This window comes from Leucopleurus acutus, assembly GCF_964270905.1.
Source record: "Leucopleurus acutus genome assembly, chromosome: 19".
NCBI classification, from domain to species: domain Eukaryota; kingdom Metazoa; phylum Chordata; class Mammalia; order Artiodactyla; family Delphinidae; genus Leucopleurus; species Leucopleurus acutus.
The window spans coordinates 31,279,612-31,292,318 of NC_139161.1; the positions used below are offsets into that span (position 1 = coordinate 31,279,612).

The 12,707-nt window shown below is 54.8% G+C and overlaps 1 protein-coding gene across 1 annotated transcript in view; it reads right to left on the reverse strand.

Annotated features, from left to right (window-relative positions):
* Positions 1-1,171: 1,171 nt before the first annotated feature.
* The window catches only part of AKAP1 (A-kinase anchoring protein 1), a 32,621-nt gene continuing 21,085 nt past the window's right edge, over positions 1,172-12,707 (reverse strand). The window contains exons 3-11 of the mRNA XM_082861767.1: positions 10,177-10,310; positions 8,539-8,665; positions 7,882-8,009; positions 5,830-6,007; positions 4,427-4,577; positions 3,959-4,026; positions 2,994-3,067; positions 2,680-2,742; positions 1,172-2,275 (exon numbers count right to left, since the gene is read on the reverse strand). Coding sequence (XP_082717893.1) covers positions 2,201-2,275; positions 2,680-2,742; positions 2,994-3,067; positions 3,959-4,026; positions 4,427-4,577; positions 5,830-6,007; positions 7,882-8,009; positions 8,539-8,665; positions 10,177-10,310 — 998 coding nt within the window. The 3' untranslated portion in view covers positions 1,172-2,200. The remainder of the gene's footprint in view (positions 2,276-2,679; positions 2,743-2,993; positions 3,068-3,958; positions 4,027-4,426; positions 4,578-5,829; positions 6,008-7,881; positions 8,010-8,538; positions 8,666-10,176; positions 10,311-12,707) is intronic.

Below are 12,707 nucleotides of genomic sequence, written 5' to 3' on the forward strand. Positions count from 1 at the left end.
ATATTCCACCCCTGAAGGTTAAAACCCGAGACACCAAGCACAGCCCACCTCCGCATCCCCACGGCCTCCCCTCCCCCGTCCTGGGGCCTTAGCCAAGGACCCTGACCCCGTCATTTGTCAGACCAAGAGCCATCCCAGAGGAAGCCTGTCTCAGCTGGACCACCCTGGCTTTGGTCTCTGCTCCTTCACCTCGCCCATCCTCCTTCCTGCACCAGAATCACGTGGTTCCCACCTTCAAAACCCCTCCATGGCTCGCAAAGATAGAGACCAAACCCACACACCCAGCTTTGTGAACCCTCCTCAAACTAGCTGGAAGGCTCCCATACACCCTTTCCTGCTCCAGTGATGCAAACTGTAGGGAACAAAGCTGAGACCTGAGTATAATCCGCCTTGGCCGAAGTCACACCCAACTGCTGCTGGGACTTAGGGCTGTTGGCAGGTAAGACCACATGAGAGCTGGCAGTGGGCCAAGCTCTGTGCAAGCAGAGATATCGGGTTGGCCAGAAAGTTCATTCGGGTCTTCCCGTAACACCCTACACAAAAAGACCCAAACGAACTTTTTGGCCAACCCAACACTTTCATTTCATTTCATTGCCTTACGAGGTTGGTACCATTATCTGATCCCACAGATGAGGGAAATTGAGGCTTTTATTTTAACCACTTGGTCCCCACAGCTTGGGAGAGTGGCTGCAGCTCTGCAGGAGGATGCCTTCAGTGTGAAGGACCCCAGGGCTATCTCAGCTCCCCAGAGACCCCTGGAGGGGTGGGCAAGCCCAGAGGCACAGAGGCCTGGACCTACCTTTAAGAGGAGGGGCCCCTGGATTAAGACTTAGCTCTGCTCTCACCATGTAAATGTATTTTTTTTATATCATTCTTAGCACTACAGTACCTTAAATAACTTCACAGATCTATCAGGAATGCACAAAGAATTTGGGAAACCAGTGCTTTAAACTCAAGCCTGGCTATTTGAGACCATCACTGGGGGAAGCCAGAGGAAGCTTGGCTCCCACCGTGTGGGGCAAAGGCAGGGAAAATACCAGACGGAGATTTCTGGCTAAACTGTCTTCAAAGGAGTCATGGGTCTCCTAGTTTAGTTGGGACCCTACAGCCCATCACACTTACAACCATCCTTCACTCCCCTTCTTCACCATGGAAAAAAATGGACTCAAAGTTACAAGGTATACAATTTGAGATTTATATAAGCTTAAGTTATTTAAACTGCACAGTGCTGAATGCAGTCTAAAAAAGAATCAAACACACACCACTGCAAGGTAATTCAATGAGCTGCTTTTTTTTCTTTTCTTTTTTTTTTAAACAAATTTGTACAGAAAAAAAACAAAAACAAAAATCCCCGGATCACACCTATACCATACAGTCACCCTGTCAGGTATGCAGGATGCGATGGGAGCTGGGACGGGCAGCGGTAGCCGGCACAAGTAACTTCTGCTCACAGACAACATGGGATGTGGAAAAATCGTGGGTTCCCTTTGTTCTCCAGTGTATCTTGTACAAAATAATTACATTTTTTAAACATATTTACAGAGTTTGCACAAATAGAAAATGGTTACAAATTACAACAGGATTGGCAAGACAACAGTTCCCCCCTCTCCCACTGACCGAGGCTGGAGGTATGATTGCTTTGTATTTACAGATGCATTAAAAAGTCTGCCTTCTTTAGAGACCTAGACGGAATTTATAAAAAACGGTTAAATATCATAAATTCATTTGTAAGCTGTACAAGTGATCGATGCCCATCAGTCAGTTCGTGTCTTGCTCCCTGAAGATAGACTCTGAAGGTAAAAGAAACCCTTCCCCACAAGCAAGCAACACCTCCCCTGGCCTGTCTGCCACAGGGGCTTGGGTCTGGGTAGCAGAGGAAACAGGAGTAATGGAGGAACGGAATGGAGGGGGGCAGGACAACCTAGTTGAGACAGTTTTCCCTCCGCTTTTGTTTTAAATAAACAGCTTGCAACCAGGATTAGCCAACTGGCTTGTTATTCGCCATCCTATGGCTTTGAAAAGAACCCACAGTTCTTTCCTTGTCTCAGAGACGAAACATCTCAACATGACTACAGTACAGAAAGAAAGGACTTTCGGGGGAGGACAAATGTTTGTAATTCTGATGTAAAGTCTTTGCCTTGAGTACCAAGCCCAACTTCAACAGTGCAAAAAAGACTCCAGAAGCGGCGTGGGGAGGGGGTCAGAGGCTCGAGTAATAGCTGTCCACCCACTGAGCAAGTCCTCGCTCCACCAGCGACCGGTTTATCAACACCACCTAGGAGAGAAAGGTCTCTGGAGAGCACGGCCACGGCACCAGGGACCACTTCCCAAGCCGGCGTGGGTTCCCCCCTCACCGCAGGCGCCTGAGTCATGGGGTGGAAATCTGATTCATCTTCTGGGCCAACAGGGGATTCGCTTACAGGTTCTGTCGGCATGCAAATAGCCTTTCCAATAGGCTGAGGAAATCTAGGCTTTAGTACCAGGAGATGAAGGAGAAACCCCAAATGGACAAGGTCCAGGAAGGCTCACGGACATTCCGTTGTGGGGACTGTCACGTGCACTGTAGGATGTTTACAGCACCTCCGGCCTCTACCCACTAAGATGACACTAGCATTACTCCCAACTGTGGCCACCAACAGCGTCTCTGGGTGTTAAAAGGGAAAGAAGGACAGAACTCACTTCATCTCCAATCACACTCCAGAGCTGAATCAGAGGAAGGCCGGTTGGACTATACCTCGTCACCTGAAAAAAAAAAACAAAAACAAAACCCTCCACACCATGTTTAAAAGCTACCCCATGCACCTCTCCTTAGAGACTGCTGGCCAACCCGGGGTGTGAGGCACAGGAAAGCAGGCACCGAAAAGTCAGTTCCCAAGAAGCCCAGAGAGTTAGGCGAGGCCGGGAGGGACTGCAGATGCCAGGGAGGAGGCTCCTGAGACAGACCCTGAGCGGCCTGCCCCCCGCTCCCGCCCCCCCCTCCCCCAGCCACACACCTGAGCCAGCAGTGCTGCATTGCCTGTCATCTCACTCATAGCTGCATCCGCCTCAGGTGAGAAGTGGTCATCATCTTTAGAAGGAAAAGCAGCATTTAGACTCTCACTGAGGCGAGGCACTCGTCACTCACACAGCTTGCAGGTGTTTTCCAAGCAGAAGACTTCACACACTCCCGTGGACTTAAGAACTCCATGGGGCGTAGCCACACCTACGCCAGGTTCAGAGCCCCAAGCCTCCCCGGGGCTCCAAGTGGGTACACTCGGGGTGCCTGCTGCATGCCAACCGCTGGGGGACGGAGGGCCAAAGGGACAGAAGCTCTGCCTTCAGCGGAAATACCACCACCACCGCCGCCACTTATTTGGGGGCCACGTGGACTGAGCACGTTGTATGTGTTCTCACACCGAATCAAGAACACGCTTTACAGGCGAGAGCACGGAGACACAGGCCAGTGGCCAAAGGTCAACCAGCTCCCAGAGCGATGCAGGTGGAATTCAGATCGAGGCAGCTGGCCACACAGCCCAATTCAGGCAGTGACTCTAAGTGGGCAGGGCACGCAGACCACATTCTTTGTCAGGTTATACAGGTCACGTCCTTGTACAAGGACATACCCAAGGCGAGAGGCAGTGAGGACGGGAGGGGCAGGATTAAGGTCTGGGAACGTCTTATGAGCCACGTTCTGGCAGGTGCCTCTGTTGGAAGCCGGAAGCCTCTCAAAGCTGGAGGCCTGGGCAGAGTCTAGAACAGTGGACCTGAAAGGGTGGTCCATGGACCAGCAGTACTGGCATCGCTGCAGAACTCGTTAGAAATGCGAGTTCTCAGGCTTCCGCCCAGACCTATTCCATCGGAAGAGCGGCAGCAATCTGTGTTTGCTTAAGCCCTGTAGGTGAGAACGAGGGTCTCAAAGAGAAAGACCTACTTTCAACACCTGCCTGCACCCCCCCAAGCCAGAGGCCCCACCTGTTACCTGACAGGGGCATCACGCTGTCCAGAAGGACCTCTGCTCCCTGGAACGGCAGGGTCACAAAGTCAGACCTAGAAAGGCAAGAAAGGCACAAGCTGAACATGGACTTCACGGCTGACTCACTCTGGGCTGACGTTCGCCTTCTGCTTAGCGCCGTGAGCCCCACAACCCAGGGTGAAGCCACACAGAGGTACACATGACAGGCAGCAGGCCACAGCGCCCAGCTTGCCCTGCCACAGGCCTGGCCTCAGAGGCGCTGCCTGCGTCCCGCTCCCAAAGAGAAGCTGCCTCACTTTTGCCTAATGACACTTGGGGGAATTCTTCTACCAGACGGGCCTTTCTAGCTCCGTCTGGCTGAGGCGAGCATGGAGTTTGTTTATATCATACTCTGCTAAAACAGAGTAGGCAGCAGCAGGGAAGAGTCAACCCACGTCCCAGGCTCCAGCTCTGCAGAAACCACTCCCGACTCACCGGATCTGCCGGAGCACGTCTACTTTCACTCTCTTGTATCCACCATAGTCAACGTAGCGAATCTCGACTTCATTGGTCTCCTCGTAGGAGGCCACCACTTGGGCTCGCCACCAGGCACCGTCCACGCCAGGGGCAGCGCAGATGACCGTTACTGCAGGGCAGGACGAGAGCATGTGCAAAGGCCCGGCTCAGGGCAGGGCGACAGCAAGCATCCCCCAAGGGGAGGACTTGGCCCGCCTCACATCTGCGCCGCCCAAAAAGCTACCCAGACCAAAAGGTGTTCATCCACATCTGTTTACTCTGAGACTTCCTGAAGCCAGAGGTAGACACAGATTAACCGGAATAAACCAAGTAAATTCCACAATTCAGGGAATGGACCAGCAACTCTGCCTTCTACTCTTTAAGGGAATGTTCCAGAAAAACATCGAGAGCCTCCAAGTGCAGACCTCCATGGCTGGTTGCTAGCACCTGCTCTGGCTCACAACTCAGATGCAGGGCTCGTCAGAAGGCTCCCAGGCCTAAACCCCACTTCTTCTGGCCTTTGCTTCAGGAAGGCACTGAGAGCACTAATGCCCAGGGCAGCCAACCAGGCCAGAGAGCAAGTGCCCCCAGCGTCACCAACCGCACCCTGGCGCAGCAGCGGGGGGGTCTGTGACACAGCTGGCCACGCTGTGTCCTAACCCTTAAAGGCAGCCCCTGACGTAGTCACCTCCTGGCCTCCAGTTTGCTCATTGCTTCTGGGCTGAAGCAACATCAGAGAATCTGACAAAAGTGAAATCCTTATTCCTCTAAAAGAAAACCCATAAAAAATGCTACCGAAATTTCAAAGGTTTTCCTCATGCCTTAAAGCCCTCTGGGGGCTCCAGGTTAGGAGTCCCTGATGGGGTGGGTTAGAGACACGTTTCAACGTTCGATTCCCTCCCGCTAACGAGGGCAACAAAGGTAACAGCTCCTGCGCAGGGACCACCTGGGCAAGTCACTGACTTTCTCACCTGTCCACTAGAGATGACCCAACCCACCACAGGACTTGTTGCACTTGGGGATCTTCAGGTACTGTGCATGTTTAACACACACAGTGGCCAACTGCAATTCCTAGATCAAGTGGGCATCAGCCCCACTCAACAGGTAAGTAGCAGAGCTGGATCCAAACCCAGGTGCCAACAACTCTACTCTGACCCCTTTCCTCCGTCAGCCGATGGAAACGCCATATTGGTCTAGCCAGGAAACTCAGCCCAGCACACTCCATGCCAACAGCAAGAACCCAGGGATGCTGCTCCCACGAAGGGTCCAAAACAGCCTTCTCTCGGTCAAGACCAAGGGCAGAACAACAGGAGACCCCCAAAGCTTCTCCCCAAGCCTGGCCAGAGCCCAGCCTCCCCTCTGACCCCCAGGGCAGCACTTACTTTCCACTGGGGTGGGCAAGGTGGGGATTCCAGGCTGAGAGTAGCAGAGGTACATCTGCTGGTCCAGGCTGCGCAGCGCATGGAAGGTAGGGTGTGTGTGCTGCTGCACAAACAGGTGCCCGGCATTGACCTGGTTGACCACGATCACCTCCACAGTGATGCCATCCGGGAGCATGAGCTGCAGAGGAGAGGGGTGGTGAGCACGGCAGCAACTCTTCTCATGTCTGGGATGAGCACTGAGGCCCCAGGGGAAGTGTCTGAACTGGCACATCTTTGAAAAAGGCATGACTACCCAAAGCAACATGGCACCCAGAGGCTGACAGAGGTTCAAGGAGAACTATTTGAGCCGTGCAGTGTTTGGCTCCACTGTGGCCCTTGCCCTGCAATACCACAAGTAACCACTAGAGGCGGCCTCAGCTCAGCTGGGCAGAGAGGCTCCCAGGAGCCAGCTGTGGATGCAACGTCCCGCCTCCCACTGGCCTGGGCACAACTTCCCTCCCTCGCCTCTTCAAGAGTCTGTAAGACCCAGGGAAGGCAAACAGGAATGAGGTGGCCACTGAGAACAAGAATAAGAGGTAGACCAGCCCTCGGACCCCTCAGCCAGCTCACTGGGACCTGCAGCTGACCCCAGGAGCTCTGGTTTGACAGCATCTCTCTGCTCTGCCTTTCTACCAGCAAGCAGAGGCCTGAGGTCAGGTCCACCGTCAAGGTCTGCACAGTCCGAGCCATTTGTTCTTCTCGACTCTCCACAGACATCCTCCCAACTCATTCCCACTCTGGGATTTGGAATGTAGGTTTGCTCGGTGCGAGGTCCCATGCTAAAGACCCTAGAAGAGGCCAAGACTGGTCTCTCAAAAAAAAAAAAAAAAAAAACTGTCCTTAAGGCACTCGTTTCCCTGATACTAAGGCAACATCCAGGTGCACCGGATGGACACAGTAGGGCATCTACTCCACCTCCCAGCCAGGTGGCCACAAAAAGAGCCTCTGGCTGAGAGTTCTGTGCCTCCCCCCCGCTCCTGCCCCCGTCCTCTCAGTGCTGCTGGCTGAGAGGCACCTCTCCAGTCCCACCCAGCCACAGAGCACAAGGGGAGGAAGCCTTACCAACCACTCACTTACTTAAAAAAAAAGTGGGTCTGTAGTCGAACCTGGTGGGAAAAACCCTATGATTCAGAAGTGGAGCATGGAGTGGGGTTCAGACCACTCCCAGATACCCATGGGAAAGGAAAGGGACATTCACCTCTCCCCGCAAAGCACAAGGGTCTTTGGAGGGAGGAAGATACCCTCCCCTAAACAAAATCCAGCTTGGAGCTGCACATTCACTCCACCTGTGAAATGCAGTGTTCTCGGCCTTCAGAACCCTACAGCTCTACTCCCGGTGAGACGGGGCTCAACAGGGCTCGGGGCACACAGCAGGGAAGGATGACAGGCCCCAGAGAGCCTGCAGCCCCAGCACACAGGCCCCCGACGCGCCCGCTACCCCTCTGCCGGGGCTTCCGGGGTGGGGGCGGAGGCAGGGGTTCTTCTCCTTTATGACCCAGGAACCTCCCGTGAGGCAGGAAGGCGAAGGGGAGCCTTCGCCAGGGCCACCGCTAGACCTGGCTCAACTAGGAGGAAGGAACAACGACACAGTAAGAGCCCATTCGAGCCCAAAACGGTGGGTCCCAACCAGGTCTCAGAGGTGATCCAGGACACAGCACCAGCTTTAAGGAGTCCCGAGCCAGCCTGCACACACCCAGTCTGGACAGACTATAATCCTCTCTAGGCAAACGCCCTGAAAACACGAAGGGTGCCCAGGCGGCAGAGCCAGGGGAGAGTGGTCCTTCCGAGCAGCAGGGAGCGAGAGGCCTGTGGCTTCCGACCAGCACTGCGGCCCTCAACCCGATCCAGAGAGCACAGGCTAGAAGCAGAACTGACCAGTGGAGGGCAGAGGTGAGAGGGCACGGGCATCAGTGTGCTCCCGGCCTTCCTGGCCCACGCTCTTGGGAGTCTCCTGTTCGGGGGAGGCTGGGGGAAAGGGGCACAGGCAGCCCCGGCCCCCAGAGGCATGCTCACCCAGGAAGTCATCGGGAGAGAAGGCAGGGCCAGCGAAGGCAGTGGGGGAGCGTAGATGTTGGTGAGGTTCAGTTCCTTGAACTTCTTCCCAATCAAGCTCAGGGCCTTGTCCACATGATGCTGAGAGCCTGAGTGGGGTGTGGGAAGCAGGACACAGCCACAGGGGTAAGACAGACAGCAGAAGGGCACTCAGGCACACCCCCCACCGCACGGGACTTTTCCTAGAGTTCGGGTACGTCTCTCATGTGCCAGATGCCAGGCCTCGCCTCCGGATGAAAGGCACCTAAAGAAGCTTGCCGCCTGCTGACCTTTCAGACGAGACCTCTACTGTTGTGACTACACTCACGGTAACAGGAGCCTAGCAGCCAGGGAGGCCCAGGCTTCCTCGACCATCAACCCAGGACCCCTGGCCTGCCCCTGAGTGCCCACGCCTTTCCTGACCAGAAGACCAGACTCAGGGGGGACCCGAGTCTCTTTCAAGCACCAGAAGTGGAAAGGAGGGTAAAGGGAAGCCCCACTCCCTTCACCTAGGGTGAGAAGCAGGGCTTTCCACTCAGAGACTTAAATCCCAAAAGGGGAGCAACCGGGACTCAAACGCTTCAAGTTACTTACACTTCAGGTAAGAAAACTCAACACAGGGCAGCAGCCGCCACTGACCTTCTATGTGGCAGATCTGGACGTTCTGGGTGTACGGAAGGCTTGAGATGTAGATCTTGGCACCAGACGTCTGCTTCAGAAAACTCACATACCGCCCCTGCTTGCCAATCAGCCGACCAACTAGGTGCTTCCAGAGAGAAGGAAAGACGAGAACTTAATGAGAAATCAACTCCCTGCATCCCCAAGACCTGCCTTTGTTTTATACCAGGTCAGCCTCGAACATAATATCTGTTAACACGTCAGCACTCACTTGCCAGGCACCGTTCTAAGCACTTACATTTACTCAGAGTAAATGTATGAAGCAAACTGCATGCGTTTATCACCATTTTACAGTTGAGGGAACAAACCCAGAGGGGTTAAGTAACTCGCCCAAGCTCACACAGCGACTAAGCAGCTGAACTAGGCAGTAGGGCTCCAGGCCTGGGCAGTTTCCATTTCATCCCCGACAGTGGGGCCCGTATTCAGAAGCTGCAGAGGCAGTATTTTCTCCTCCCAGATCCACACTGTGAGATGTTTCACTAGCACAAAGTTTGATTTACAAGTCGTCCACTCCTCCAAGTCTGCTCAGGTCCGAAAAAGAGGCTCGATTTGAAAATAAAAGTCTATGAAAGAGCCCTTGGGCTCCAAACTTAGCCACAACGTTAAGACGAGCCCTGAAACATTCCCCAACGACCCCACCCCGAGGAGCCGCGAGGGACATGGTCACTCCTCACCCAGAGCTGCCTGGGTGTGCCCTTTGCAACCACTGAAGGAGAAGAGGGCAGGACTGCCATCAGGGTGACCAGGGGAAGAAAGAACTCAGGGAGCCAGAACCGCAGGGCAGAGCCGCCCCCTAGACCCCGAGTTCAAACCAATCCAAGTCTCCACCTCGGTGGGAGGCTAAGAGCCTCAGGAGAATGCAGTCGGCCAATTATTTCTGAGCCCCAGAGACAGACATCAAGATCGAGCTAGTAAGATGTAAGTTAGAAAAGAAGCTAGAAACCACTTAAGCACCCTGGAACTGGGGGACTGGTGAAGTAAATTGACATTCACACAATGCATAATGCAGTTAAAATTACATTTTCAAAGAATAACTCAGAAAGCTAAATTGTTAAATATTTAAAAGCATTAATTAGAGCAACATAATCTTAGTTTTGTTTAAAAACCACAGGGTGCAAGATGAGAAGGAAATAAAAGTCTTCCCAGTCACTCTCGGGGGTGGAATTAGAGCCTGATTTTTATTTTCTTCCTACACTGCTACACTTCTCAAGCCCTCTAAGATACAAGTTTATGCTGTGCTCAATCATAAAACACACTTTGCGTCGGAGAGCACGAGAAGAGCAGCGAGGGGACTCCCGGCCGGCCCCTGCCCTCAGTCCAGTCTTGCTGCCATCTCCAAACAGATCTGAGTCCCAGGCCCCCAAGAAAAGCCCCAGAGGAGGGGAGCAGGCCTGCGAGTGGGAAGAGGATGCTCCTGAAGGCAGCCGGAGGGATCCCACTCTGCAGGAAGCTCTCTGGATCCCGGCAAAGTGGAGCGCTCCCATCCCTTCAGCCTCTGGCTCCCTGGGCGCTTCTTCCGGTTTACGGCCCCTCCCTCAGACCCCTGACCCCAGCCCGATGACGCTGCGCCTGGGGGCACCGAGAGCTCGCAGCCCTTACCTTAGGCACCTCGATCTCCCAGACGGTGAGGTCGACCTTCTTGGGATGGGAGCCTGCCTGGGCATTTTGGAAACCGTCAGGCTTCCTGAGGCCACAGCAGCTGTCCACCGAATCCATGCTGTTCCCGTCCGAACCTGCAGGGGAGGAAGCAACACGCACAGACACACAGACACCAGCCAGAGCAGTTAATAACATCCAACTTCCAAACTCGCATTCCCGGGAGGCCCCCGCCCCTTGCCCCCTCCCTCAAACTTGGCAGGTGACTGTCAACTCGCCGTCTAGAAGGCTCAGCACAGCCCCCAATGAAAGGAGGCCTGGGGGTGTAGAGACACCTAATTTTAGCCTGTCACTTACAGTCCCACTTGCTTAATTGGCAGCCGCGCCCAGCACAGCTGCTGGAGCAGAGACAAGTGGTGAACTACGAAGAGGGCGACGCTGGCCCAGGAAGGGGGGCCCACGGGGGGGAGGGGGGCCGGCAGGTCCCACGGTCTCAGCAGCTGGAAGTAGGTCCCCATGGAGACCAACCCGTCACAGCTGGTCCGCACCCTTCCAACTATGCAGCCCCTCAGACGAAGGGCCCCTGGTCCCCAAGGCCCCAGGCCTGGGCACACAGGCGGTGGCCTTCTGCCAAGCAGAGCTAGAGAGAGTCCTCCACGGCCCTTATCCCGGACAGGGTCCTGCCAGAGAAGGTGACGGAAGGAGGCCCCCCTCCCCTCTGCTTAGGCCTGACTCGTGCCGCTCCTCTGAGTGCTCTTCTGGGCCCAGGGTGGGTCTTCGACCCCCGCTCAAAACCGGAGCGAAAGTCCGGTCCCGAGAGGAGAGAGCGGGACGCGGGACTGGCTCCGACAGGGGCTGCTCCACTCCCGTGCGGGGTGTGCCAAGGGGCCCATCTCAGAAAACGGGGGCCAGACCAGCTTCAGAGAAGTGGCTCTGGCTTCAGTATGGAAGGCTCAAGTGCCAGAAGGAGCTCATTCCTCAGCGTCTACTAACTAGGTTATTTTCCACAGCGTTTCTCCAAACCCTGGACGGACACAGTCCTCTGCCGAGCAATCCACATGCTACCTGGATGCGGGGGAGGCAGGCGCTGCTGCCAGCTAAGGACGAGTCCCCGTGAAGCGACTCCTTCAGCCCCGGGGGCCCAGACGCGCTTCACGCAGGGAACACCACCCCTTCAGAGAGAAGCCTGCTTAGCCGGCCTGCTAGGACCAGAGGTGGCTGACGGGGGGCTCGGCTCGTACACGGCCCCCAGCCGCTGCCCGACGGAACAGGACGCGCCTGTCACCCCAGTGACACCTAGAGGCAGCTCCAACCACACCAGGAACTCCGGCAAGGCCGGCTCCACTCAGCTGGGTGGTCCCTGGGCCACTCTAAGCTTCGACTTCCTCGCGCCCAAGGCAAGGCTACTGCGGGAGAATGCTGGAAGGCTCGAGCCTGGAGCCGGGCACAGCCAGTGCTCAGTGGGTGGCTCCACCACGCTCCCACCTGCCATGCCCACGCCTCCCCGCTCACCACTCTCTCCCCTGCAGCCTGGACACATCTGAGTAGCTACTACAATCAAACTGGAGTCAGCATGGTGAGGCTGAGGGGCAAGAGGCAAAGGGAAACTCCTTTATTCCTAGAAGATTTTCACCCATTTTAAGATGCTTTAAAACAATTTTAAAGCATTTTAACATCCCTGAAGTTGGGTGCATCTTACGGTCTCTGGCTTCCTGCACTCATGAGCAGCAGCATTTCTTTCTTCTTTTGGAGGTACACACAAAACAGCAGCGTCTTAACAACAGCATCTTACAGGTGACAACCTGTAGCGTGTGGTACACACCAGATGCTGCCGAAAGCAGTAATATTCCCAAGAGTCCCGACCTTCCTGGAGCCGCGACGGTAGGGAGTGGCTCCAGGACAAGCAAGCTGGATACCCACAGAGGGAATCCATGGCCTCTTTCCGTGAGATCAATGAAAATACCCCAGGGAAGCTGCAAAACCGGGGACAGGAGCTGCTGACCTGTCTACGCTGGGGTCAGCACTCGAAAAACCCAGTGGACACTTCGTTACCAAAGTGCCCCTTTCCCGGGGGTGGAACTGCAGCTGCACAGAAAGGAAATGGCTGAGGTTCTCTGCGAAGGAATAGGTGACAGCAACACGCAGGGAGGAGTGAGCCTCCCGCAAGGATTCAAGGCTGTGGCCATTCTCTGGGCACTTACCCCGAAAGAGCTTCTGGAGAAGGAAAGCAGGCGAAGACATGGGAACAAGCACATGATTAAAAGGAAATAAACCATAAAAAAAAGCTTACCCATCCTTGGTACTCAAGGGAATTAAAGCTGAGGAGGCCTCTCCTTTTTAGAAAAAAAGCTACTACGAGGTTAGCGTTTAAGAGAGAGCCACACTCAGGTTAATGGGTGAACCCAACTTTGAGCTGGTTCCTTCGGAAGGACTGGGAAGGGTCCCCTGGCTGACGAACCAAGTTACAGTTGCCGTGGCTTTGGGGTTCAGGGCAGCTTAACTTCTCAGTTACCCACCAGCTCTATGCTGTACCC